This window comes from Myxine glutinosa, chromosome 12, assembly GCF_964187855.1.
Source record: "Myxine glutinosa chromosome 12, kmMyxGlut1.1, whole genome shotgun sequence".
In the NCBI taxonomy this organism is placed as follows: Eukaryota; Metazoa; Chordata; class Myxini; order Myxiniformes; family Myxinidae; genus Myxine; species Myxine glutinosa.
Genome location: NC_136272.1, coordinates 112,712,676 through 112,740,540, shown reverse-complemented (window position 1 = coordinate 112,740,540; position 27,865 = coordinate 112,712,676). Strand labels below are relative to the sequence as shown.

At 44.1% G+C, this 27,865-nt stretch overlaps 1 protein-coding gene across 2 annotated transcripts; it reads left to right on the top strand.

Annotated features, from left to right (window-relative positions):
* On the top strand, positions 1-27,381 carry MZT1 (mitotic spindle organizing protein 1). 2 transcript variants are annotated; one of them, XM_068132376.2, is made up of 3 exons: positions 1-258; positions 25,952-26,097; positions 26,204-26,601. In XM_068132376.2, the coding sequence occupies exons 1-3, from the start codon at positions 207-209 to the stop codon at positions 26,237-26,239; spliced, it is 234 nt and encodes a 77-aa protein (XP_067988477.1). In that variant the 5' UTR covers positions 1-206; the 3' UTR covers positions 26,240-26,601. The 2 variants fall into 2 exon arrangements, with proteins under 2 accessions (XP_067988477.1, XP_067988476.1); XM_068132375.2 differs by lacking the exon at positions 26,204-26,601 and adding an exon at positions 26,625-27,381 and having other exon boundaries at positions 9-258.
* The last annotated feature ends 484 nt before the right edge of the window (positions 27,382-27,865 follow it).

Genomic DNA, 27,865 nt, shown 5'->3' with positions numbered 1-27,865 from the left:
GGCGTCGCAGATGCATGCGATATTTTATTTATTTTGTGTTTCTCCTCAGTCCTCAACCAGTTGAACATTGCTCTTAGTGCTTAAGCAATATCAGTGCTCCACATACGAACGTTACTCTTTCGGTGTAAAGATTACCGTCTGTGGAAGAATGTTAGTTGTTACGTCATTTCGTCAAGGCAAAGGTAAATCGGTAATTGAAGGAAACCATGGCGAATGAAGCAAGCAGGCTTGGTGGTGCAGAGAGGGAGACACTTGACAGTAAGTTGGAAAATAATAAGAATGAAATGATTATTTGAGCCGCACCCTGCGATCTTCGCGCGTTATATAGAGGTTCTGATTGGATTTCGAGACGTGAGCGTATCTGACGTGCTCTTCCTCACGTCAAGCGATGATGGGACCAATGCTGCCCAATCGCAGACTTAAACTGGTTTAGAGTGCCCGACTCAATCACCTGACGTCTGACGAGGAAGAGAATTGCAATTATTTATATAACGGACACAAGAGGCACTCCGATTTTCGTCTTAAAATCAAACTTCTTCAGCTTGAATGAATGACCTAAATAACGTACACACTCTCAAACATGGTATAATAATTTAAAGGATTGCTGTAAACGGCCAAATGAGGAATGCAAATGATGAGGGGTAAGGGAGAACGCAAGGGGTGGACAAGGTCACGGTGGATACATATTAACATAACCAAATTGTTTGGGAAGGTGGGGTGGTTTAATGGGTATAGAAATGATCATGGTTTTGGATGGGGGATGATCTGAGACGGTGGTGAACAGCTGTCATCAATACCTGGCTGGAAGAATGACATACACGGGAGTGAAAGTTGGTTCCACAGGTGGGGGAAAAAGAGGAACAAATGAGTGGAAGTGAGCAGTGGTTCTGTATTTAGGTAGGGTCACCAGGAGGGTTGCTGGTGGACTGTGTGCTTCCTGTAGACACCTGGTGGTACTAGTACCCGACTGCAAAGCCGCAATAAGCCGGCGAAGCCAAAGCCTCTTGCCACTATTATACCCATCACTATGGCATCAGTAGGTTAGGTAGTAGGTAGGTGTAGTAGGTACCGTACCTGGTAAGACTTGGTAAAAGAGAAGAGCAGACAGTCCTCCCCAATACCTACATACAATAAATGTCACAAGAAGCTTAAGGAAGTAACTATACGATGTGCTAGCTTAGGGCCTATTTTAAGAAATTTTAACTGGGCTTAACATACGTTTTCACAGTATGTGTGTAGTCTTCTAACTTCAGTCGCTGGAAGGACTGGTTCTCTCCGGGCACTGCGGCTTCCCCCACCAGAAGAAGTTAGCTTGCAGTAAGATCAGTGCCGACAGGTCAGACGATAGCGTCGTTTCAACGGCAATGTGTGACTGTCGTTAATCAAACGTGTCGATGGCGCTGATTGGCTGACCTAAGCTGATCGCTGATTGGTCAGTTCACAAAATTTTGCAAATGCAGACCTAAAATGACACCATTTGCATTCTGGATGAGATTAAAGTTGATAAAATTTACTTCTTGATTAATTCGGTGAATTCCGTCTCAACTTCGGATATTTCCGGCCGTGAAAAACTATCCCCTACGGCCGCAAGATTTCTAAAAAAGAATTCTTCGTCAATTTTAGAATATTTGACGCCGTTTTCACCCTCCGAAATGCGTAATAAGCTTTAAAAAAATATTTTTGCAAATGCTCGAATCTCATTGGTTCCGGTGTTTGGTGACGATTTTCGTTGAAGATAACGAGGTTGGTCTTAAAGTATTTTAATTACAAATTAGAGGTGCATAAGATTGTGAATCAAACAAAGACGGGTGAAACAAACTCCTATTGAACTTTTTCGCAATTTTTTTATGCATACTTCCGCATCCGGAAGATGGCGGCCTTCATTGAGTGATTTGGTTTCTGAAATATTTTTTCAAATGCTCGCATCTCATTGGTTCCGGTGTTTGGTGACGATTTTCGTTGAAGATAACCAGGCCCGTGCGGGCCGAGGTTGGTCTTAAAGTATTTTAATTACAAATTAGAGGTGCATAAGATTGTGAATCAAAAAAAGACGGGTGAAACAAACTCCTATTGAACGTTTTTCAATTTGTTATGCATACTTCCCCATCCGCAAGATGGCGGCCTCCATTGAGCGATTTGGTGCGTCACAGCTTCGGAATTCTCAAGCCAAGGGATCCAGCATAATCTGGTTTTCAACATAATACGTACGCGTTTATTCACAACACCGGCTTCGCCGGCTATAAAGCACGGAGAGGGTAGAGGGCGCAAGACCAGAAAGGAGGCGGAAGAAGACATAGAGACCAGCGACCTGTCAGCGATGGCGGAGTGATAGTCCCATAGACTCAGCTTCATTGTGCGAGATTCCAATGATCTTGAAAGCTTGGTTTCCACGGTGTCAAGCTGAGTAAGGTGAGAGGTAGGAGCGCCAGCTAAGAGAGGAAAGCAGGACTCCATCAAGCTGCGAATAAAAGCCTTGTAGGTGGATCGGAGCTCAGTTGTGCCAAGGAATGACCTTGCACAACAGAGAATTCCCAGTCGGTGTCTAGCTTTGGAGGCCAACTTTGAGACGTGACTTGCCCAAGAGAGATTATGGCTGAAAGTGAGACCCAAGAGTTTGCCTGATTGAATTTTTACAGCATGGCCCATAGGGCAAAGCAGTCTAGAACAGTGTTTGTCCGTCCGCATGTATGTATGTATGTCTGTCTACTCAAACTTATATGAATAAGAGCTGAGGATCTGGTCACGTGACAGGGTGATGTGATTACGTCTGATGTTATTATCGCATACAATGGCTGACTCCACACTCTGGCATTTTGATTCCAATTTCCTTCAAGCCGAATCGTCAAACCTGTCATATATCACAATCGCCATGCTCTACCTTTACGTTTTTCATTTGGTGTGAAACGCAAACAAACCGATTGTTAAAATGACCATCAAATATTGAAAGCATCGGCGTTACGTCTCTTCCAACAACACAGTGCATGCTTAGGAGCCTAAGGCTTCATGCCTTCATGCCTTCATGCCTCACCTTCAGGCCGCTTCGGACAAATTAGCCCAGGTTTCTTAATACAGTAGGGTTGTTTTCGTAATAATAATAATTGCGTTAATACTAATAATATAGAAAATATAATGTAACGCTGAAAGCCCTTTGTCGTTATTACAAAGTTTCTAGATTGAAGTGGTGTATGGTTCATGAATCAACGATAAGCGGTGTACGGTACTAATAACATGGAAGTAAGGAATTAGTCTCGGTTTTTTTGAGTAATATCATCTATCTATAATTCCAGTAATCTCTGTGTGTGTGTGTGTGTGTGTGTGTGTGTGTGTCTGTGTGTGTGTTTGTTTGTTTGTCTGTGACCGCTGTTTCTCGACAACCACGGGTCCGATATACTTGCAACTTGCCAGGTATATTGCTGGGGACCCGAGGATGTGCCTTTTCAAGGTTTGAAATTAATCGGACAAGTAGTTACCGAGCTATGTCCAAAAAACGATTCAACCAATCAGAGAGCAGCGAGCTATCACGTGTGCCGAACGTGGCGAACAGACTGTGCCTCGGACGGCACATTTGAGAGCGTATTCATTTATTTCACAACTATGTTGGCGCTATGTTGGCGTTAAACTATGTTTTAAAACTAATAAAAACTAATTTGCGATTCTTTCGCTTTCCTGCGCGTTTGTGCACGCTATGGCGATTTCTTTACCAAACTCCGCAAGCCGTTCGCTTTGGACCAAACCATTTCATGTAAATAGAGGGGGGGGGATTGTCACCGTACTCGCAAGCCGTTCGCTTTGGACCAAACCATTCCATGTAAATAGAGGGGGGGGATTGTCACCGTACTCGCAAGCCGTTCGCTTTGGACCAAACCATTTCATGTAAATAGAGGGGGGGGGGGATATAATTTTAGATATATATATAGTACGGGCATGCCCTAGTTTTCATAATAATGATAACGTGACGTTAATATTACAGTCGATCTCTGGGCGGGGGTCAAGATCATTGGATGTGTGTTCATTTACCAAGTTTCTTGTGGAGAGATCGCCAAGTGGTTTAAGCATTTGAGCAAGCACTCCATTCAAAACCATAAACGAACGGCTGGCTTGGCAAGCGCAAGCTAGCAGCTTGGTAAATGAGCACAACCTGGGCTTCCTCCCTTTCAGTTTCGTGTTAAACAGCAGGAAAAGTGGTTTCATTGGTGGTTTTCAAAACAAAACCGTAATTGGTGGGTTTCAAAAGGCCGCGATGAAAAATGCCACTTTAGAGGCAGGAAGGGCCATGTTGTTTACCCAACCCTTGTGGGGTATATAGATTACAGTAGATCTTCGCTCAGTTCTGTAAATAAAATCTACCTCACGGATGTCAGGATTCCTCCAAATTTCTTTGTTTAGTGTTACAAACAGCATTAGCGACTGTTTGTTTAAAAGCTAATCCTATGTGTTTGTGGTGTATAATATTTTACAAGCCCAGCTATGCCGCTGTTAGACTTCCAGTCTTGTTTCTTGAGGGTTGTTGTGAAACTAGATAGGAGGGTTTGCGGAATGATTCTTTGAGAGAGAGAGAGAGAGAGAGAGAGAGAGAGAGAGAGAGAGAGAGAGACAGAGACAGAGACAGAGACAGAGAGAGAGAGAGAGAGAGAGAGAGAAAGAAAGAAAGAAAGTGAAAGAAAGTGAAAGAAAGTGAAAGAAAGTGAAAGAAAGTGAAAGAAAGTGAAAGAAAGTGAAAGAAAGTGAAAGAAAGTGAAAGAAAGTGAAAGAAAGTGAATGAATATATGAATGGGATTTATCAGGATTGAAAGAAATGACATACATGTTCCTAGTGTTTGACCAGTTTGTGATTTATTTTTTTTCAAAGTCTGAAAAGACGGAAGAGGCTGCTGCATGACGGTATGTTAGAAGGATGACAGATGTCATGGCAGAGGGTGGAGTCTTCAGCAAAGAGATGAAGAAGACTTTCAGAGAGTCAGTGAAATCATTGATGAAGATTTCCCAAGTATCGTGCCATGCACATCATATTTCTTGTAACATCGAAGAAGATTCACAAGTATATTGGTTGGTGTATGAATGTATGTATGTATGTCTATCACCTACAGGTCACATTTTTACTCCAACCTTTACTAAACTTAACCATCTGGTAGAGGTTAACCAAGCTTAACCAAGCTGGAAGCCTATTGTTGTTGAGGTCTATAGGGTGAAAGGACAAAGGACAAAGGTCAAGGTCACTTAGATCGATTTATATATTGTTGCGGATCTCGAGCTCGTCGACGTACTGAGGGGGGGGGGGGGGGGTTAAGCCCTGCTCCCCCTCGAGCTTCTAGTCCAGGAGGCCGCCCCCACACTATACTCGTGGTGGACGGATTGCTGGGCAATTTCAGCCGCCGAACCCACAGCTAACGTGTGGAAGGGTTAACGGTCACGACCCGAGTACCTTCGACACACGCAGCCGTGAGAACGGGGACTGAACCTCGCAAGAGTCACGCTGGTATTTAACGCCCGAGCGGTTTGTGCGTCGCGTAACTCGTGCCGTTAACACTATGGAACCCAATCGAGCGGTTTTAATTCGTGCAATGCTAGGTCAATGGTGAAAAGACGATGACGGCCAGGTTGGAAACAAACCACAGGATTTATTCACAAATGTACAATATTCAGAGAAAAGGGACACAGTGGAGAATCTTAACGGCCTTACTTACGTTCCCAGACAAGGGCCCTCGGACTCGTTCGGGGAAGGGGAGGAAGAGGGGAACGCGCCCAAAGTGCGGGCGCTCGTGCAGCTTGCCCAGACGGGCTCGTTTAGCGGATACCCCCAAGGATGTTCACGGCAGGGGCGTTGATCACAGTCGTGCACGTAACAGGAATCGGAGGAGCGTATCTCAAGGTCAGCGAGGCAGAGCGCACGTGCAGGGAGTCCAGACAGAGAGGTCGTCAGGGCAGAGAGAGCGTTCAGAGTCCCGGGCCAGAGAGAGAGAGAACGGGGGTCCAGGCCGGGTTTTATAGCCCCCCCGGAGCCCCACTCAAATGTTCCACGGGCCTCCACTGGCCGCCGGGGGTCACGTGTCGTGACAGCCCCTTATTGGTTGCCCTCGGCCACTCCCTTCAGCCTCCATTAGCTGTAACTTACTGGCCACTTCCTTTAGCTCTCATTGGCTGTAACTTACTGGCCACTCCCTTTAGCTCCCATTGGCTGTTCGCTGCTTACCGGCCATGCCCTCCAGCTCCTCCCTCGGGCCAGCTAGACTTGTCCTAGGCCCATGACACGGCACTTCAGGCTGCAATGAGGCCTACTTACTCTACCTGCCTCAACGCATACTAACACTGGGAAGGAGACTATACTTCACATTTGATAATAAATAACTAACTAAGCGAGGCTACATGTTGTGGTGTAACTAACTATAGGGGGGTTGCCTTTATTTCCAAAACCGCAACAATATATATATATATATTGTTATGGTTTTTAGAACCTTCACTAGTACATTTTAGTAAATGCATCCTTTATAAATGTTCCCCTGTAAATATCCCCATCAATTGGCTTGTTAAAGATCGCACCCTAGTTAGTCCATGTAGAACACGTAGCGAACCATAGGACCTCTCTCTAGTTATTTCATTATTATGTGTTTCAGTTAAGGATCTGTTCCCAATAGTTGAATCTGCGTTGCATTAATCAAATAAGATAGGCCCCAGTACTTCGTTTGCCAGCAGCGTTCGCTGCTCCTTGCCTTGATGCGGTTGTTGGCCCCAAACCGCCATTAGCCATGCGGTCAAGCCGAGGAAGGAGGGGGCGGAGCCGCCAGAACAAGGTGTGGCAAGTCGACTCGTCATCGGAGGTGGAGTCAGCAAGCCCTTACCGACCAACCAGGGCTGGCGAGGTACCATCGCGGGTGTGGCTCTATGAAGCGCGCATTGATTCCAACACGAGCAATAAAAGCGGCTGCAAGAGACTGCTTGAACAGTTGAGTGAGAGGGTTCAAGAGTTGCTTGAGAGAGACGGGATCCGGCAGATGAGGGAGGTACGAGGCCAGCATACCGCTGGATCGTGAGGCGGCAGAGTGGGTCCGTGACGGCGACAACAATACAGTAGTCAATTGACATTGTCCGACCATGTGTGAAACCGAATACGTGGAGCTGCCCGCTGGCTGTTCGCTTCCAGCCCGGAGCATGGACCTGGAGCGGACCTCCTTGCTATGCCTTTGCCCGAACCTTCCAGCCCTGCTGTCCCACTTGGACCCTTCTCCTCCTTCCAGTCATTCCTGCCTGCTATTCCCCTTTCGTGTAAGTCTGTTGTCCTGGGCGTAGGTAACATAAGACTGCTTAAGGCTGCCCTGTGTCTTCTTCTTCTTCTTCTGTATATTACTTTCGTTTCCTATTCTTTGGTTTTGTACATAATTAATAAATTACAGCTGTTCCTTCTTATTCTTTGGGTTTTCCTCTCATCCGGTCGCTTTAGTGTTTTCCCTGATTGAATACCTGTGGTGCGATTTTGGCCAACGCTCAGAGTCGGGTTAGTTCGTTGTTAATGGCTCGAGCTGCGGATTGCTAAACCGCTCGGCAAATACATCTTGTCTGTGGTTCGAGCGGTACTTGTCTCCCTGTTTTGCGGAGGGATTGGTAAAGGTATTCGGGAGAACACCTTGACCAATAACCCTGACCAATTTCACCCCACAGAAGAGCGTTATAAGTACCAGGACCAGAGACGGCCAGCTTAACAGGCCAAGGGGATTAACCCCCCCCCCCCCTTGCTAAGGGGAGTGCCATCTCTGAGATCCGTAACTATATATATATATATATATATATATATATATATATATATATATATATATATATATATATATATATATATATATATATATATATATATAGTGCGTATCAAAAAAAAAGGTAATCCGAATTCAAGGGGTTAATATGCAAAGGTTATTTAGTTTGACAATTTAAATGTGGTATACCAATTATGAGGAGATCCTCAGCTTTCCGTTGATGCCTTTCATGCATCATTGCTGTCACACATGACCGAGTACATGTTCATTGAAAATGACAAGTTCAAATCGCATTTTTACAAGTTTGGCTAATCGGTGCAAGACAGTTTTAAATGGACGCATTATTTGTCGACTGCCAAGTTGATTATGTAAAATTGTTAAGCTGGTCTGGTAATCATCGGTTGCGTCATCCTTTGTTTCAGATGGGTATTTAGGATGGGCCTACAGTGTATGGGTTTAGAGACAGTCTGAGTCATTGAAAAGATGGTTCAACTTACGACTGAACAGCGGACCTTCATGGTTACAACCTTTCACCAAACTGGAAGTTTGCAGCGAACTCGTGATGCGTTCAGGGAACGTTTCCCAGAATGGAGCCGCCTCCAGCAGCCAAAACCATCTGGGCGAATGTTAGAAAATACCAAGAGCATGGCACAAGCCTCAACCGCAACAAGGAGAATTCTGGTAGGAGGCGCACTGGGCGATCGGAAATGAACATTGCAGCAGTAAGGCAGCAAGTTTTGGAGCATCCTAGGGATACCAGTGCAAGACAAAATGGGACGGGATTGCCTTCGGCAACATTCAACCGAATCACAAGACTGGACCTCCACCAACATCCATATCAGATTCACATCCGGCATCAACTTACGCCAGGGGATTTTGCCAGGAGGCTGGTGCTTGCCAGATGGTTGATAGCACGTTGCGAAGCAGATGTCAATTTTCTGCTCTCGTTATCGGCGACGAAGCTGCTTTCGCCATGGACGGCAAGGTCAATACCCATAATGTTCTTGAATATGCACCGACAGGACAACCCCCGGAATTTAATTTTGACACCAACGTGAATCGACAAAAGTGGACTGTTTGGTTGGGATTTTGTGGAAGTGGTCCGGTGATCGGACCATTTTTCTTTCAAAGGAATGTCAATGGTAACAGGTATCTGCAGATGATCAATGATGAAGTTTTACCGCAGCTGGAGGAGAACTTTGAGCGACAGGTTCATGGTGTCTTCAGATATCTCTGGTGGGCCCAAGACAGCGCCCCAGCAACATCGTCTTATCGCTGTCTGAGATCAACTGAGGGGAACTCTTTGGAGACCGAGTCATCGCCCTCAACCATGCAGTGGAATTCGACCTTTTAAACACACCCCTTCAGATCTGTTAGACCTTTGAAGACCCTTTGGACCTTTTAAGACCTTTTGGACCTTTTAAGACCCTTTATACCCTTTAGATTCTTACATTCTTTAGACCTCCTAGATCCCCTGACCCTTTAGACCCATTGGCCCTATTCAGATACTTTAGACCCCTCAAGATCCGTTTAGACCTTCTAGATCTTTTAGATCACTTAGATCCATTGACCTTATGGACTGCTAGACCCTTTGGACCCCGAAGACCTTGTAGAACATATAGACCCTGTTGTGACCATTAAACCCCTAAAAACATATATATCCTTTTAGCCCCCTATGATCCCCTGCATGCCCTATAGAACCCATAACAACCCTTTAAGACCTTATATAACCCCAAGACGATTCAGCATTGTAGACTCTATAGTCCCCATTTGAACCCTTCGACTCGAAGACCCTATATACTCTGTTTGAATTATTAGGCCCCATAGACATTATTCGAACCTTTAGAATCCATAAGGCCCCATTATACCACTAAGATATTTTGGAACCTTTTATAACCCTCAAAATCCTGAAGACCCCATAGACCACGTTGGACCCTTTTGATGCCTTAGACCTGTAACTACTGTTGGAACATACTCTTTGGACCACTTAACATTCTTTATATCCACTTCGACCGCTTTTATACCTTGACGCTTTAGACCCATTTAGACACTTTAGATTCCTTTAGACCTTTTCGACCCCCTTAAGACATTTAAAGACCCTCTAGACCTCTTAGATTCTTGAAGACATACATCCTTTATACCGCTTAGACCCCTTTAGACACTAACTACTATTGGAAAATACCCTATAAATCTTTGGACTCCTTAAGACCTTATAGAACACTTAGGCCATTCTAGACCCTGATAGAGCATTTGGACCACTTGGACCCCTTTAGACACACACCACACAAACATCTATATTGAGTCTTCTAGCAAAAAAAAAAAAACTATTTTTTTCAGCAAGTAATGCACAGTCTTCACCTACCCAGCGGCTGGCTACTGTACATGGTGGGACAGAATTTGCAATATTGGGTAACTGAACTGGTTCAACAATCAAAAAACTGCAAGCATATTGTTTATTTGGATTTCGCAAGTATCTTACTATGCATGACATCTCATAATTGCATCCTGTTTGAACGTGAGTTGGACCGTGAGTAGGTCTATTAATTACTTATTATTGGACATTAATTACCTCTCGCAATATATGGACTATTCAAACATACCTTTTAGACATTATGTAGACATTTGCAGCCCTTACATATTTTAGACCCTTAAGACCCTGAATACCCTTTAGAACCCTAATACCCCTTAAGAACTCTCAGACCCCATAAGACCCTTTTTAGACCCATTAGACCTTTAAGACCCTTTAGAACCTTTATAACCCCAAGACCCTGCAGACCCTATATACCCCATTAGTAGTGGGGCGGCTTAGCCCAAATATTCAAAAGAATTGTGCATTTTGTGAAACAAGCACCAAATCTGGCACAAATGTACATTAATATGTTGCGAACATTTTCAGATATTGGGCCACTTGAAATTCCGTAATTTTTTTTTTCAAATTTTTTCAAATTTCGTAATTTCAAATTTTTCGGGTGACACCGTCACAATTTCGGTCTTCGAGGCCGGCCGATAGGCAAAGTGTGACTGGAAGGGACGAGGTTCTCCTGACCACGTGGCCCTCGATCTGGGAAGCGAGAGGCGCGTTCCATTAGTGGACGCGCCCCTCACGCCCGACTTTTTGGGCGGCCCCGGCAGGCCGTTTGTTTTGACGTTCCGTGACAGGCCCCGCACCCCCACCTCCGGGCCGACCGGAAGCTTGTGCTGAGTACATCATACCTGAACAACTCAGTGAGGCAGAACACAGCAGTGCACACCAGGGTGACCCCTTCAGTGCATAAACCAATTAACCTGTCCACTGCAGGGCATATAGAATGGAGTTATTTTCTGCATATAATAATAATATAAGTTCAGTTCTATATAACATTTCTGTTATCACCACTACCACTACAACTACCACTACTACAAGCTTTGTCTGGAATTTTGTGGACTAACAGACAAACAGACATACAGACAAGCTGGGATCAAAACATTACCTCCTTCCACCATTGAGTGTAGAGGTAAACATCATGGAAATTATATCATGCCCTAGATTTAATTCATGCTTACCCATGTATTTCCTTCACTGGTTCACAAGGTCTTTTGCATACATGTAATTCAGACTCTCGTCTTCATTGCTGACCACACAATGTTCGCAACATATTAATGTACATTTGTGCCAAATTTGGTGCTTGTATCACAAAATGCACAATTCTTTTGAATATTTGGGCTAAGCCGCCCCACTATATCGGCCGGCCTCGAAGACCGAAATTGTGACGGTGTCACCCGAAAAATTTGAAATTACGAAATTTGAAAAAATTTGAAAAAAAAAATTACGGAATTTCAAGTGGCCCAATATCTGAAAATGTTCGCAACATATTAATGTACATTTGTGCCAAATTTGGTGCTTGTATCACAAAATGCACAACAGGTTTGCTATGCTGCTACACTATAGTACCCTAAGACACCATAGACCCTTAAGACCTTCAGCTTGAGGGCCTTCTGCAATAACACTTGAGGTTCACCAGTCATAATCAAAATGGACGGGGAAGACCGAGAAAGACTTGGCTAAAGATGGTGGAAGAAGAAATGCGGGCAAGGGGGTTAACAAGGAGAGATGCAGAAAATAGGGCAAAATGGAGAAGATTGTCATGGGGACCGCAAGGCTAACCCCCGCTCTGGCAGGGGAAAATGGCCTTAAAATGTCTGTTGTTTGTTCACCAGTCATAATCAAAAGGCTCCCCATTGATAAAGCACCTCAGTACCAGGGTAAGAGGGTGGAAAATATAATTAATTAATTAAATTATTTATCTTTTATTTCAGGTTCTGCTCATCTTGGTTAGTAGCATACGGGAAAAGTCCCACGTGGCAAAGAAAAAGTCCCACATGGCACCAACTTGTGAACCAGTGAACCAGTGATGGGATTTTGACCAAACTGGTATAAGTATATGTTATGATTCAAAGACGAACTGATTATCAAAGGTGAGAAGTGAGGTGATTTTGTGATTCTCGTGAGGGTCAGAGGTCATGACAGGTAAAAATGTGATACTTGAGAACAGCTGAATGGATTTACATCAAACTTGGTACAACTATGTATAATGATGTAATAATGTGGGCTTAGGCATATCGGTCGATGTCGTGACGTTAAAGAGTGCTGTTCTAGTTCCGGATATCAGATTGAAACTTGCACAGCTTGTTTGCACAGACAGTGCAGGCCCGTACACAAGATTTTCGATGGGGTGTTGCAAAGTTTTGAAAAGCTGGTTCGCTGAGAGCATGATAGTGCAACACCATCACGCCCGTTATGGGATGCTATGCACTTCACATTGCTTTACTCCAGGAAGTGAAAGTGTCGAAAATAGAGAGCTCAATCAATGGGTTATCATTTTGGAGTGTTTTCAGGCCATATTCAGTAAAGCAGCATATAAAGTACTATTTCATTGATTGAAGTCTCGAATACTGATCACAGTTCGAGTTTAAGTTCAATTTACCAAGTAACTCGTGACAGGAAACACCATGTCCGAAAAGGGAACATACGTAATATGAATACACAGATGTGTATACTTTTGTTTTTATAATATTACAAGTATGTTTATCATGGAAGTCTATCGAAGTAGTCTTTGTGGTCAATGTTCGTGGGGGGGGGGGGGGGGGGGGGGGGGGGGGAAGCAAAAATGAGGAACAATGTATTGGACATGAATTGGAAGATCAAAAGCATGATTTTTCAATTGCAATCTCACAGGTAAACATCGGCTGTATGCAGCATAAACAGATGATCTGATCAAATTTTAAAAATGCATCGAGGCAGGTACTTGTTGTTCACTTAGCCTTTCAGCAGGGTTCCAAGTTCCAGCCTTCTTGGGTGCTTCCTGGCAAACTGATCCACCACCCTTTCCTCATCACCATCGAAGTTGTAGTGAATGTGCATGAGGGCCAACGCAGACAACCTCTCTTGGACCATGCTTGCTCTTATGTAGGTATGCAGCCAGCGCAAGTCACTGGTGCCCCTTTACCATTCACAGCTAGTGGCAGGAATGGTGCAGCACAATTTGAGGAGTAAAAATATATTAGGAAACATATCCTCATCACACTTCCTTATTGCCTCCGCTGCCGTAGCAGGCTGCTCATCCAAGGGTTTCATTTGAAACTTGCGTTTCCATGCTCGTGCGTGTGGTCATTAATCATAACATATCATTCTCTTTGCTAACCAACCCCTCTCCCCCCCCCACTCCTCTCCCCTTTCTCTCTCCCCCCCCCCCCCTCTCTCACCTGCGTCCTCCTCTCTCTCTCTCTCTCTCTCTCTCTCCTCCCCACCATCGCTCCCACTCTCTCTCCACCTCTTCCTCTCCTTCCCATCCACAAGAGCAAAGGCGAAAACCAAGACTAGACATTCACAGCTCTTTATACTGAAACGCAAAAGAAACTTACCACCTTTGAAACCTTTAAATATCAACAATAACACTGCGTGTAGTAAATGTGTGAACTTATTTGTGGACAATAGTGTCCTCACTGTCAGACAAAACGGTCACGGATGGTCACTTGAACCTTCAATGGTCACTTCATAGCACAGCTGTTGAACAGCCGTTTTGACTGTCAGTGATTAGCCAAGGGGTACGGGATGATTTTAATGAGCTGCACGTGATGTCTTGATATTGACTTTAAAAAGGCCAGTGCAAAATGGGCATTTCAATCAACATGCCACGATTGTCAAGGGATCAACGGCAGCGTGCCCTGGGCATGCTGCAAGGCGGAGTGAGCTACCGTGAGGTGGCACGTCGCCTTGGCTGTTCACACCAGACGATATCGGCCCTGGTGGACAGAGACACCCTCCACAACTCTGCAGATGACAGACCTCGATCAGGGAGGCCAAGAGTCACCACTGCAAGGCAGGACAGGCAGATGGTCCGAAGTCACCTGCGGGATCGATTCCGTCCAGCATCCCGCACTGCGGCAGAAATTCCGGGGCGTGCAAACCCACGGATCTCCAATGATACTGCATGAAGACGACTGCATGACTATGGTCTGACTGCCAGAAGACCATACAACTTACCACTTGTTTGAAATGTAATAAAATTGTAACAGTTAAAAATAAAACAAACCAACAATTGCTAATTGAAACATTGGCATTTTATTGATGACATGTCAAGTTTTTGACCAAGATACACCATCTCATCAGTTTGTTCTACAGTACAGAACAGCACAGGGTGCAATGTCAGTCCCCTTTCAATAGCGTGTGTGGCCACCATTGTTTTGGATACAGGCAGTGCATCGTCGGCATATACTGCCTACCAGTCTTTGGATGGATTGCTGCTGGATTCTGTCCCACTCAGTCCTCAATGTCTGAAGCAGCTCTGCCTGTGTCCTGGCCCTGCCAACTACGCGTCTCCCAAGCTCATCCCACAGGTGCTCTATGGGATTCAGGTCAAGGGAGAGCGCAGGCCACTGCATGGTGTTGATGTTCTCGCCTTGGAGAAATGCAGTGGTAAAGCGAGCAGCATGGGGACGAGCGTTGTCATGCTGAAAGGTTCTCAGTTCTGGGTGGTCTAGCAGGAATGGCAGCAGATGAGGTCGCAGGATGTTATCCACATACCGCTGGGCGTTAAGATTCCCATCCACAACCACCAGTGGCGTCCTGTACCGGCCTGATATGGCGGCCCACACCATCACACTTGGGCCACCCCACCTGTTGGCTTGACGCACGCAACAATCGGCATATTGCTCGCCAGTTCTTCTCCAGACACGCTCACGCCCATCAGGACTTTCCACACAGAACCTTGACTCATCGCTGAAAGCGACCTCGTTCCACTGCGCCAAGGTCCACCGCTGATGCTGCTGGCACCATCTCTGTCGGTTGCGGCGATGGGCAGCCGTCATCACGGGGCCTCTGTATGGTCTTCTGGCAGTCAGACCATAGTCATGCAGTCGTCTTCATGCAGTATCATTGGAGATCCGTGGGTTTTCACGCCCCGGAGTTTCTGCCGCAGTGCGGGATGCTGGACGGAATCGATCCCGCAGGTGACTTCGGACCATCTGCCTGTCCTGCCTTGCAGTGGTGACTCTTGGCCTCCCTGATCGAGGTCTGTCATCTGCAGAGTTGTGGAGGGTGTCTCTGTCCACCAGGGCCGATATCGTCTGGTGTGAACAGCCAAGGCGACGTGCCACCTCACGGTAGCTCAGTCCGCCTTGCAGCATGCCCAGGGCACGCTGCCGTTGATCCCTTGACAATCGTGGCATGTTGATTGAAATGCCCATTTTGCACTGGCCTTTTTAAAGCCAATATCAAGACATCACGTGCAGCTCATTAAAATCATCCCGTACCCCATGGCTAATCACTGACAGTCAAAACAGCTGTTCAACAGCTGTGCTATGAAGTGACCATTGAAGGTTCAAGTGACCATCCGTGACCGTTTTGTCTGACAGTGAGGACACTATTGTCCACAAATAAGTTCACACATTTACTACACGCAGTGTTATTGTTGATATTTTAAGGTTTCAAAGGTGGTAAGTTTCTTTTGCGTTTCAGTATATGTGTGAACAGTCGATGCAATAAGAAACACCTACCAGTCATATATTCCAACACTTGTGATTACGTAAAATGGGGGGACTGAACATAAAAAGTGTTATTGTTCTTGTTACGTGCTCCTCCCCGACCCCCTGGTCACGGTGTACCTCCGAGCCCCGAGAGGAGTCACGGCAGAAAAATGTGTTATTCTGTATGTCAAAGATCAAGGGAGAAGCCACCCCAATTGTTGCTCACAAACAAATATTGTATTAAGATCACACAAGAATAACAGTACAACAATGATAGTATTCAAAAGTACAATCAATATGTCCTATGATGGTACCATCAGTTTTGTAATATTTAACTCACTGTGCTCCAAGTGAGTGAAACACGAACATTCCCCAATGTCTCTTATTCCCGGCTTCGAGACGAAATTGATTCGCCCCAGCGATCGCCAGAACGAGATCCAATAGAGACCAGAATCCCGTGCGGATGGCAAATACAGTCACACAGCCGAAGCTGCACAAAGGCGCCCTCAAGGCGCCTGGGAAATCCAAAGGCGCCCTACATGCGACTGAGAGATCACACCCTCGGGTATGGACGAATTAACCTTCAAAAAGCCACGTCGCACACACGCCGCAGATCGACGTCTGAATGCGGTGTAGATGGTCGAAAAGAGACGAAACCTTGAGCGAAGCACAAGTCCTGCGCGAGTCAAAATGGCCGACAGCCCGGTCTCGTGGCGCAGCAGCACGGCGATGATTCTCTCCTGAATCGATAGCAAAACCTGACACGCAGGTTGATCGGTCACAGCGATGACAACTCTGTTGTAGGAATCCCTTTCCCGGAAACCCGAAAGTTCGCTAGTGACTCTTGCAAGCCAACATTCGCTTCAGAACTCGGAGCGACTCGGCTTTCTTGTCCGACTCACTCGCTCCGCCCCTTTTTCTTTCTCCTCTTCCTCTTCGTTGTCCGGTTCCCGATCCGGTTTCCTGTTTCTTTTAACATTAACTTTTTTTACCTTTTGAAAACAGTTCATGAACAATAAACCTTTTGAACACAATAATAGTACATGGAATCAGAAATATTTACAGTGGATGCAAACCACCACAACGGAAGTGACGAATCCGTAACATCCTGCAATGGTTAAACATATATGTACATAGAAATACCAAGAAATAAAAACAATGGTAAAACTTATATATTTTATACACAGGAATACCAAGAAATAAAAACAATGGTAAAACATATATATCCACATAAAAATACCAAGAAATAAAAACAATGTTAGTACATATATATCCACATAAGAATACCAATACATAAAAACAATGGTAAAACATATATCCACATAAAAATACCAAGAAATAAAAACAATGGTAAAACATATATATCCACATAAAAATACCAAGAAATAAAAACAATGTTAATACATATATACACATATAAATACCAAGAAATAAAAACAATGGTAAAACATATCCACATAAAAATACCAAGAAATAAAAACAATGGTAATACATATATACACATAGAAATACCGAGAAAGAACAATGGTAAACCATATGTATACATATACATAGAAATACCAAGAAATAAAAACAATGGTAAAACATATATATCCACATAAAAATACCAAGACATAAAAACAATGTTAATACATATATACACAGAAATGCCAAGAAATAAAAACAATGGTAAAACATATATATCCACATAAAAATACCAAGAAATAAAAACAATGGTAATACATATATGCACATAGAAATACCGAGAAAGAACAATGGTAAACCACATGTATACATATACATAGAAATACCAAGAAATAAAAACAATGGTAAAACATACTTTGACTTCCGTTTCCGGTCTTGCTGGCGAGGGTTCGTTTATTCTCAGCTCTCCATGCTATCCATCGAAATCGAAGTTAAGTAATTGTTCCCATTTGTATTTTCGTTATAACTATTTATTTTATGGTGTATATATTGTCTCCCGACGAAGATTTTCGGTGCAAATCTTTCATACCTGTATTGAAAATCGTGTTAATCCTTTGTTTTCACTGACGTCACAAATTTATCCATCTCGCATTGCGCGGCGGCCATTTTGATACCCAAGCTAATCTGTCCGTGTGCGCTGATATTGATTTGTTGCGTTGGTTTATGGTGAATGCGGATCGCAAAAAGTCTGTTTTATAAAGTAATTTTGTTTGTTTTGTCACGTTCATGTGGAGTGTGGTGCCATCTAGTTTATATTACGTATTGCTGCCCAACAAACACAGAACATTCAGTTTAAGTTTGCCGTGGACCAGTGAACTGGTGAACACCTGGGCAGTGGGTCAACCTGCAACCAACTACCTGTAGAACAGACTTGGAGTGTACGTAAGGATACGGTAGATCCAGGCTTGAGTATGGCTAGCAGTGCGAGTGCCAACCTTGGCTACCAAGAGACGCTCCCCCCGGACGTTCTTGTTCGTTACAAAGAGAAGATTTCTGTCATTGGGTGTGACCCTTATGGTCTATCAAATGATCAATTTGAGAAGAATGTGAGCAAGTGGCCTCAGGTGACCCACATCGACGTGATCAACTACCTGTTGTTCCGCAAATCGGCCTATACCAAAGATGAGTTGAAGAAGTATAAATTAATTAAATATTAATTCAAATAAATAAATAGTAATAATTCAATATCATTAATGATTATAGTAATTGTATGGTTATACAATGAAACATGTTCTTACTTACTGTTAACAAAATGCTCGGAGCAGACAGGTGTGCGATCCCACTGTGATTCTGTTTGGATGTCACTGCGATTGATGGCAGCCTTCCACAAACGCCGCCTCTCTTCACTTAAATTTCTTGTTTCCTCACCCTGATTCAGGAGAAGTTTGGGCGTTTTGTAAAACTTAACTCCTGGCCTAACGCCTGGCCTGTTTGAACAACGAAATACGCCGCAAATTGGCATGACTGGTCGTGAACAAAAACTATTTAATGTGAATCCGCTGACGACGTTGTTCGAGAGGGTATCAAAATGGCCGAGGTGTCCCAGGGTGCCCTGCGCGCGTGCTCCGATGACGTCACAAGAAAAAGAATTCGGGTCGTGTTTTGAGGCCTTGTAGTTGTACAGTGAACACTGTACAACCTTGAGGCTTTGTTTTTCTCTCAGCGGTCCGTGTTTTTGTGATCCAATAACTTTCGTTCTCTGTTTTCCCAATCTTTTCACCCCATAGCCCTCTTCCTTGTGTAAATCACAACTCAAAAAAATCCAAAAAAAAAAACATTTCCTTCTCTGTTCTCATTCGTTTATTCATTCTTATTCGTTCGGTCGTTCGTTCTTCGACCACGTGTTTCTCCCCCATTTCCCCAGATAGATTGTCCAATTTCAACTCGTTATTTTATCGTCCATGCGTTATTGTTTTGATTATAGTTACTTTTGGTTTGAATTTCCTGTAACTTGTAATTATTTAATCGTGTTCTGCTCCTCGTGTGCGGCCTTGTAGTTGTACCCCCTTCGGTGTTTGTTATCTTAATCGTGTTTTGCTTGGCTCTTAGTTTTTTTCCCTTCTACCCCGAACATAATACTCTGTCTAACGTTCTAAATCCCCACCTCCCCCCCCCCCCACCCCCAAAAACCAAACAAACAAAAAAAAAACCAAAAACATTTATTTTCCTTTCTCCACGTGTACTGTTGACTCATCCTGTATTTTCTGTCCAGGTGTGCTGTTCGCCCCGCCCCCATTAACTCCTTGCCATCCACCGTTTGCCCTTCACGTGACTCGTGGTGGTCCCTCTCGGCTCTCCCCCCCCCCGTTGGTATTTTTGTGCACATAAGATTGTTCACGGTTCTGTTTAAATATTATTTAAATATGTATAACCTTTCCCCTTCAGTGTTTTACTCAGTGGTATTTTACAACACGCTGTTTTTCTTCCTATTTAAAAGGCTTTTCTCAATTTCCTCTCCAACTCATTCCACCTCAAAAAAAAGAAATTCAATATCTTATACGTCTCCCTCACTACATGGTCTAAATTCACATTCATTCCATCCCTCCTCCATCATTCTGAACCGGATTGCTAACTTGAAAATCACAACAAACCCAATTTGTTTTCAATGTTCGTCTTTCATTAATCATCCACTTTCTAAACTCCCCTCTTGCCCCTCCCATCCAAATCCCTCCCCTTGCACCTACACTCCTAAACTCCCCCCTTGCCCCGCCACTCTTAAACTCCCCCCCTACCCCTCCACTCCTGAACTCCCCCCTTGCCCTTCCATTCCTGAACTCCCCCCTTGCCCTTCCCCTCCTAAACTCCCCCCTCACTCCTCCCCTTCAAAACTCCCCCCCAACCCCTCCCATTCAAATCTCCCCCCATACCATTCCTCTCCAATTCTCCCTCCTCCCCCCTCCTCCTCAAAGCTGCCTCCTCCCCACTTCGTCTCCCTTCTATCTCATACCTCCACCCCCCCCAACCTTCTTCTTTCCTCTGCCCCCCCTCAAACAACCCCTCTCTGTGCCTCATCCCTTAACCTTCAAACCTTTCATCCTCCTCATCCTTCCCTTTCTTGGAACTCTTCTGCAATCGCTGACACACTAACAACTGCTCTCCCTACCTCCCCCTCTCATCCTTCATCTTACCCTACTCCTCCCCTCCCCTGTCCTGTACCCGATGCTCCCCCTCTCTCTTCATTAACGGTATGGACCTCAAACATCCGGGGCCTTCGCTCAAACCTGACTGATCTCTCCATACAGGTTGCTTCTGACAATCCAGACTTGATCTGCTAAACAGAGACTTTCCTCCTTCAAGATGTCTCTGATTCCTTAATATCTCTTCCTGGTTACTCCCTCCTCCGGTATGATAGACCTGAGCCTCGGCCTGGTGGTGGGGTGGCTATCTTTATCAAAAACTCTCTTCCTCACTCTCCTTGCACTGCCCTCTCTCCTCCTCACCCCCAGGAGTACCTCTGGCTACGGCTTCCTCTCCGCTCCCACCTTTTGTTCATATGTGTTCTGTACCGTCCCCCAAACAGTGATGACTCCATCTACATTTCACTGTCTGACAACATGGACCAACTTCTATCCACTCATCCCAACTCTCTCTTCCTCATATGTGGTGACTTCAATTGTCATCATGCCACCTGGTTGGGTGTGGGTTCCTCTCTCACCAGTCATGGCACCTCAGCAAAGGACTTCTGTGACTCACTGGGATTGACACAATCTGTCAATTTCCCGACCCGGATCTCAGCCAATGGAGTATCTTCTCTTCTAGACTTGGTTATGACTAACTTCCCTGCTAATGTCTGCTGCTCTTCTTCTGCTCCAATCGGTTCTTCTGATCATGTGCTTGTCAAAGTGGACATCTCTCTGGCCATTCTCAGAGAGCCTCCTCAGCGTTGACGAGTCTGGCATTTCACTCAGGCCGACTGGGACGGTCTTCAAGCAGCCATCAATCGTCTGGATTGGTCTCCCATCTTCACTGCCTCTGACATCAATTCTTCCTGGGAATTCTTCCAAAGCAAACTGATCTCTCTCATGCACAAATTTATCCCATCTCGCCTTCAGTTGTCTTACCCTTCCTCCCGTCCATGGTACACTGAATCTTGTGGTGAGGCAGTTGCCCTGAAACAACTTGCCTTTGCCTCTTGGAAGGCTAATCCAACTGGAGGAAATCTCAGTTCCTTCCACCAAGCTCGGAACAAGTGTGTGTCTACCCTCAGGAGTGCCAGGAAGCACTATCTCTCCTCACTCAAGAATGAACTCTCAAACCTGTCTCCTTCCTCCAAATCCTGGTGGCGTCTGGTCAAATCCGTTTCTGGTGTTTGTTCCCCCTCCATCCCCTCCCTTACCTCAAATGGCCACACAGTTGACATCGCACGTGACAAAGCCGAATGCCTCAACTCTGTGTTTGCCTCAAAATCCTTAGTCCCAAACCCATCTCTCTCTGTTCCCACCTTTCCCAGTCGAACCAAACTGCTCCTGGACTCCGTGACCTTCTCTCCTGACAAGGTGGAGGAGTTTTTGTCAAACCTCGACTCTGATTCTGCAACTGGACCAGATGGCATCAGCCCACGGGTCCTAAAATCCTGCTCTGCCGCTCTATCTCACCCTATCTTTTGCTCAAGGTCATCTGCCAGCATCCTGGAAATCAGCAAACATTACCGCTTTACACAAAAAAGGTGCAAAAACAGATCCTTGCAACTACAGACCAATCAGCCTGCTCCCAATTATCAGCAAAGTCATGGAATCCGACATTGCTTCGGATATGAAATCTTTCCTCTTCTCCAATGGCTTGATCTCTGATCATCAATTTGGTTTCAGACCAGGTCACTCTACTCTGGACATGCTGCTTCTGCTGTCTCAACAATGGATGGAGGTCCTCAATGCCAAACAGGAAATCAGAGCTGTCTCCCTTGACATATCACGTGCCTTCGATACGGTCTGGCACCCAGCTCTGCTCACCAAACTCTCCTCCTATGGTATCCATGGAAATCTCCATGCATGGCTTGCGGACTTCCTCTCTGGTCGTAGTCAACGTGTGGCCCTGAATGGATTTCTCTCATCTCCCCTTCCCGTTCAGGCTGGAGTTCCCCAAGGCAGTGTGCTGGGCCCTGTGCTTTTTCTGGTCTTTATCAATGATCTCTCCGACTCTCTGGAAAATCCTCTGTATCTCTTTGCTGATGACTCCACTCTCTGCCGCTCCATTCCTCTTCCCTCAGATCGGCAGTCTGCAGCCTCCTCACTCTCTGAAGACCTGGACAAAATCACAGACTGGTCAAACATGTGGAACATGTCTTTCAATCCTGACAAATCTCACACTCTTACTATGTCTCTCCGAAAAGATCGACTGGACAACCCTCCCATCTACTTTCTCAACAATCCTCTCCAAGAAGTTCTGTCGCTCAAGCTTTTGGGTCTCACCATCTGCCATGATCTTTCTTGGGAAAACCACATTTCCAAGCTGGCCTCCAAAGCCAGTCGCCGACTGGGCATCCTCCGTCGTGCGAAGTCCTTCCTAGGCACACCTGAGCTCCTCACCACATACAAGGCTTTCATCCGCAGCTCAATGGAATACTGTTCTCCCCTATGGGCTGGTGCTCCTGCCTCACACCTGGCTCGGCTTCACGCTGTTGAATCCAAAGCTTTCAGAATCATTGGAATCTCCCGCGATGAAGCTATCTCTGAGGGCCTTTCACTCACTCACCGCAGGCAGGTAGGTGGTCTTTCTGTCTTCTACCGACTCCTCTCCGGCCTTGCTCCCCCAGCTCTCTCTGTGCTCTGTCCCCCAAATATTCCTACAGGTCGCACAAGATCTGCCAGCCACCCTCTGATGGTTAAACTGCCGAAATCTCGGCTCTCTGCTCACCTTCACTCTTTCATTCCTCTTTTCTCCCGCCTCTGGAACAAACTCCCACACTCACTTCAATCACACTCCTCCCTCCAGGTCTTCAAAACAGCTGTTCACCACCATCTCTTATCTTCCCCCATCCAAAACCTTGATCTTTTCTACCCCCACTAATTCACTCCAGATCCACCTTGTTTGAAATTCCAACTTCTTTCCTGGAAGTCTTGGCAGTGTCCATATGTTTTATACCTCTCCCATCCCCCCCCCCCCCCCCTTCCCATGCCTCCCCCCAAAGCCCTCTCCCTCCCACAGTTCTCTCGATGTCTCCATGTCTCTCGGTCCCTGCTCTCAAATGTTGTGTTTGTGTCCTTCCCCCTCTCTCCCCATCTTGTCTACCGCTCCCGATGTTATTTGTTTTGTGTGTCTGTTTGTCTTTCTGTGTGATTAATGTTCGCTCTTTCACGAGCCTCGATCTTGTATACAAAAAAAAAATATATATATATATATATATATATATATATATATATATATATATATATATATATATATATATATATATATATATATATATATCCACATAAAAATACCAAGACATAAAAACAATGTTAATACATATATACACATAGAAATGCCAAGAAATAAAAACAATGGTAAAACATATATATCCACATAAAAATACCAATAAATAAAAACAATGTTAATACATATATACACATAGAAATACTAAGAAGTAAAAACGATGGTAAAACATATGTATACATATACATAGAAATACCAAGAAATAAAAGCCGGCATTCTGTGCCTCATATTCATCTTTTGATCTCAAATCCAAATGTCTTGAGTGTAGAGCAATAATAACGAATTTGACTTCGCTCTCCCAAAAACAAAATCTGATCAAAATTAGTTCAATGTCAAGGTCAATACCATCCAAAACATGTAAAACACCTATTAGTCGACAATTAGAAAATGCACCAAACATATTTGTTCTGTGCAACATTACATCATTTAAAACACTTCTTCATAGGTCAAATTTTCCAAGTTACCAAATTGCTGTTTCCATGGCATCTATTGTTTATTATTTACTTTTGTTTATTACATATATTTTTGGATTCTGCAAGTACTGTGCTGTGCACGACATCTTTATTGTATGTCCGTTTGTGAGCAGAATATCTCAAACAGTTATGGACATTTGGATGAAACTTGGACAGGTTTGATGTGTGACAAGGATTAGTTGATTAGATTTTGGTGAAGATCTGGGTCCGGATGCTAGATTTATTTAAGTGATTCGTCTCCATTGAGAGATATGGCCAAAAACTATACATAGCACAATATCTCAAAGTTATGGACGGATTTGGATGAAACTCTGAGGACAGGTTGGGTGTGTGACAAAGATGAAATTGAATCCATTTTGGTGAAAATTCGGATCCGGGTTACAAGAATTGTTTAACTTTTAAGTGATTCGTTACCGGCGCCAAAAATGACATATAGTATATTTCAAAAAGTTGTGGATGGATTATGATAAAACTCGGTGGATGAGTTGGATAGGTGACAAGAACAAGTCAGTTAGATTTTTGTTCAGGTCTTAATCCAGATCCGGCCTATCATTGGGATACAAAACGTAAACTGTTCAGCCTGGAGAAGGTAAGCACTCTACCGGGTGCCATTCTAGTTATTAATAATATTATTATTTTGTAAAAACGTTAATATTATGCCATTATCATTATTATTGTGCCATTATCATTGGATAGAATTGATTCATTTGTGCTTATAATACATTATCGTTCCGGTAGGTGTGCGGACCAGCGCATCTTAGCCTATACACTGCCCATGTGTAAATATAATATATGCATCCAATTTTCCCCAACTTTCCTTCGGACGATTATTAAACAACCCCAGCGACCATTTGGAATGGGCTTATGCATCGAGTATAGATCACGATTGGTGTTGGGGGCAATATTGCACATCACACTTGAAGTCATGGCTGGGAGAAATCAGATATGAGGTCCCAAGATACAAGTTATAAACAATCCATGTATACTGATGGCTAGAAAAATCAGACAGGTATTTGGAGACATCATTCATGCATAAAGACTCATTTAAGTACCTTTTTAGCTAAATATCATTGCGGCTTAGCCAGGGGCCTACCTCGAGGTCTAGCCAGTCGAGACAGCTGTGTTCCGGTTGTTTTTGGGGGACGTGAAAAGCATAAAATGCTTCAAGGACGTCGGTTTTCCTGCAAATGTATTTCATTTTCGTATGAAACAACAGTGTAGCGACTGTTTAAAAAGGTAATCATACGTTGGACAGATATGACAGAATAGGTTGTGGTTATAATAATTTTACTTCCGGTGTGTGTGTGCAATGAAACACCACAATAAGCTTTTTATGCACTTCACCACGGAGTTAGTCCAAGGACAGGATGTATTACAGTCAGACAGAGACACAGACACCAAATTGCGTATTTTAGTATGACACCCAGCAGAGCATATAAAAGGTATCGCCTGGCCTGTTTCTCCTCTGGTTGGGAATGAAACCTAGACCACGCAGGTCAAAGGTGAGCACACATGCCAGGTACCTCTGAGCTAGCCTATCAGCTGTTAATTACATCGATAAGATCTGCTGTGTTTGTGTAAATAATCATATCGTCAATGGACAAGGACAGACAATATGGAAGAAAATGTTTGAAGGCTACAAGGTGGATGAAATGCCTTCAAATTGCAATGAACACCACGTCGTTAAAGTGTTAACGTTGACTCCACAGCAATGGAATTGCCCCTCTTGGAAGGAGGGAACAGACACTGCGTCAGGTGTTTGTAAAATGTAAACGTTTTTTTTTTGAAATCATCCGAAGCTTTACCGATTCGTGCTTCCCAAGCAAGATGCTCCACTTTACACGATGTGTGTTTCAGCTCTTATGGAAATATCTGGCCTGCTTAACACTGGCTTGGACATGGAAACTCTCTGCATCTGTGTTCGACTGTGTGAGCAAGGGATAAACCCAGAGGCTTTGGCGAATGTCATCAGACAGCTTCGACAGGAACGGCATGCTTTGCAGGTAAGGTGTGATTGTGTTTTTACTATATCTTAATGTCATATTGATGTAAGGACCATTTGCAATTTCCCGTTTCCTCCATTTTGCTGCCCCCCTCCGCACCCCATAGGCTGAAGAGGTTTCTGTGGAAAAAAGGCCTTGCTGAATTATCTCCGGCTTTAACTGAACATAGCGGTATTTTAATGGCGTCCAACTTTAACGATCAGCATCGATCCACAATGTTTTCTCAAACCGTTTGAAGACCTTAAGAAAGCACTTATAACTTTGTTCTGTTTAATCTTTCATGAGAAGTGTAAATTGTATTGAGACATTACTTTTGCAGTTTGTGAGTTTACAAGAGGAGGAGAGCAGTTACGGATTAAGGAACGAGTTCATAAACGCGGTTTGATGGACCGTATTTATCAAATATAATCTTGCAATTAATTTGTTGCAATCCACGAATGCCTTTTGATAACATTCTGTCAAAGATAATATCTGTCTCTTTTAGCAATAAATGAGTGAAACATCTGTGCACCTTTCCTCCGTTCAAGGTAGCGGCAAGCAAAGCAGCCTCTTTCACGAGTTGCTCAACGGACCTGAGGCTCATTGAGGATGAGAAGCCGCGATGTTCGGATGAGTGCTCAGAGGTGACCGACCTGCAAAGGGAGGGATAGAAGAGTAGAATAGTGATGTGGCACCATCTCGACCCACCTCGTTGTCATCCCCTTAAGCGGCTGACTTACAAAGTCAAGAGGCCACCACCAAAGGAGCAGCTGTGTGATTCGAACCAACACCACTCGAGTGAAGACCTGTCTTTAAAAACTCCATGACATGCCATTCAGGGAATTGTTTTTTTTTAAAAATCAAAATTTTAGAGTGATTAAATAAACTATAAAGGGTGAGAATCAAACCTGCAGCCCTCACATAAACTACACAATTCTTAACCTACAAAACCAAAGAATTATTTATCAATCTGACCTTTTACCTCCAACATGAATTAATAAAATTCAAACAAAACTAAAAAATACAAGAAATTTGAACTTGCACTACATGCAGCATAACTTGAGCTTTTTTTTTTTTTTTTTTTTACTTCAACAACAATGCACTTCATCAACTAGATGGTATTCATAGGTTATTTACCCTGCACAGTCAACGTGGTCCGAGCTAACTCTTCTGTTTTTGAAGAGTTTTTTTTCTTTGATCAAATATGGCTGTCAGACCACGTGAGCGATTAAATCATAAATTTATATTCTCTGATATAATTGTTGCATAGATCACGCTCAATAAATTTCAAACTGATCAGACTAAGCGTTGTCCCTGTCGAATTGTGACTTCATAATTAAGGCACCATTGATGTCATCGTTAACAACACTTATTCCCTATGTGGAGTTCTGTTCAATACAGTGAGCTACGGTTCAATTTTTCCATGCAGTGGTTTCGGAGATATAGAGATGCAAGTTTTTTTGATTTTTTCCAAGATGGCGCCCGTACCATGTGACATAATTGTCATAAAAAATTATACAGGCGTAGGCGCTCCTGTGATAAAATTTCTTGTCAATCAGACCAACAGTTGGCGAGAAAATTAATTAAAAAAATGCAGACACGCATGCCACATGTATGCAACCGATCACGTAACCCTGCTTTTCGTTTCACGAGCGCATGCTGATAACAGCACTTTACTTCATCAATAAATAGTACTTCACTTCATCAACAATTCACTTTTATGAACATTTTGTACCAAACTATTTTCCAATCTTTAATAAAATTTGTAAGAAGGATCAGAGTCAAACTG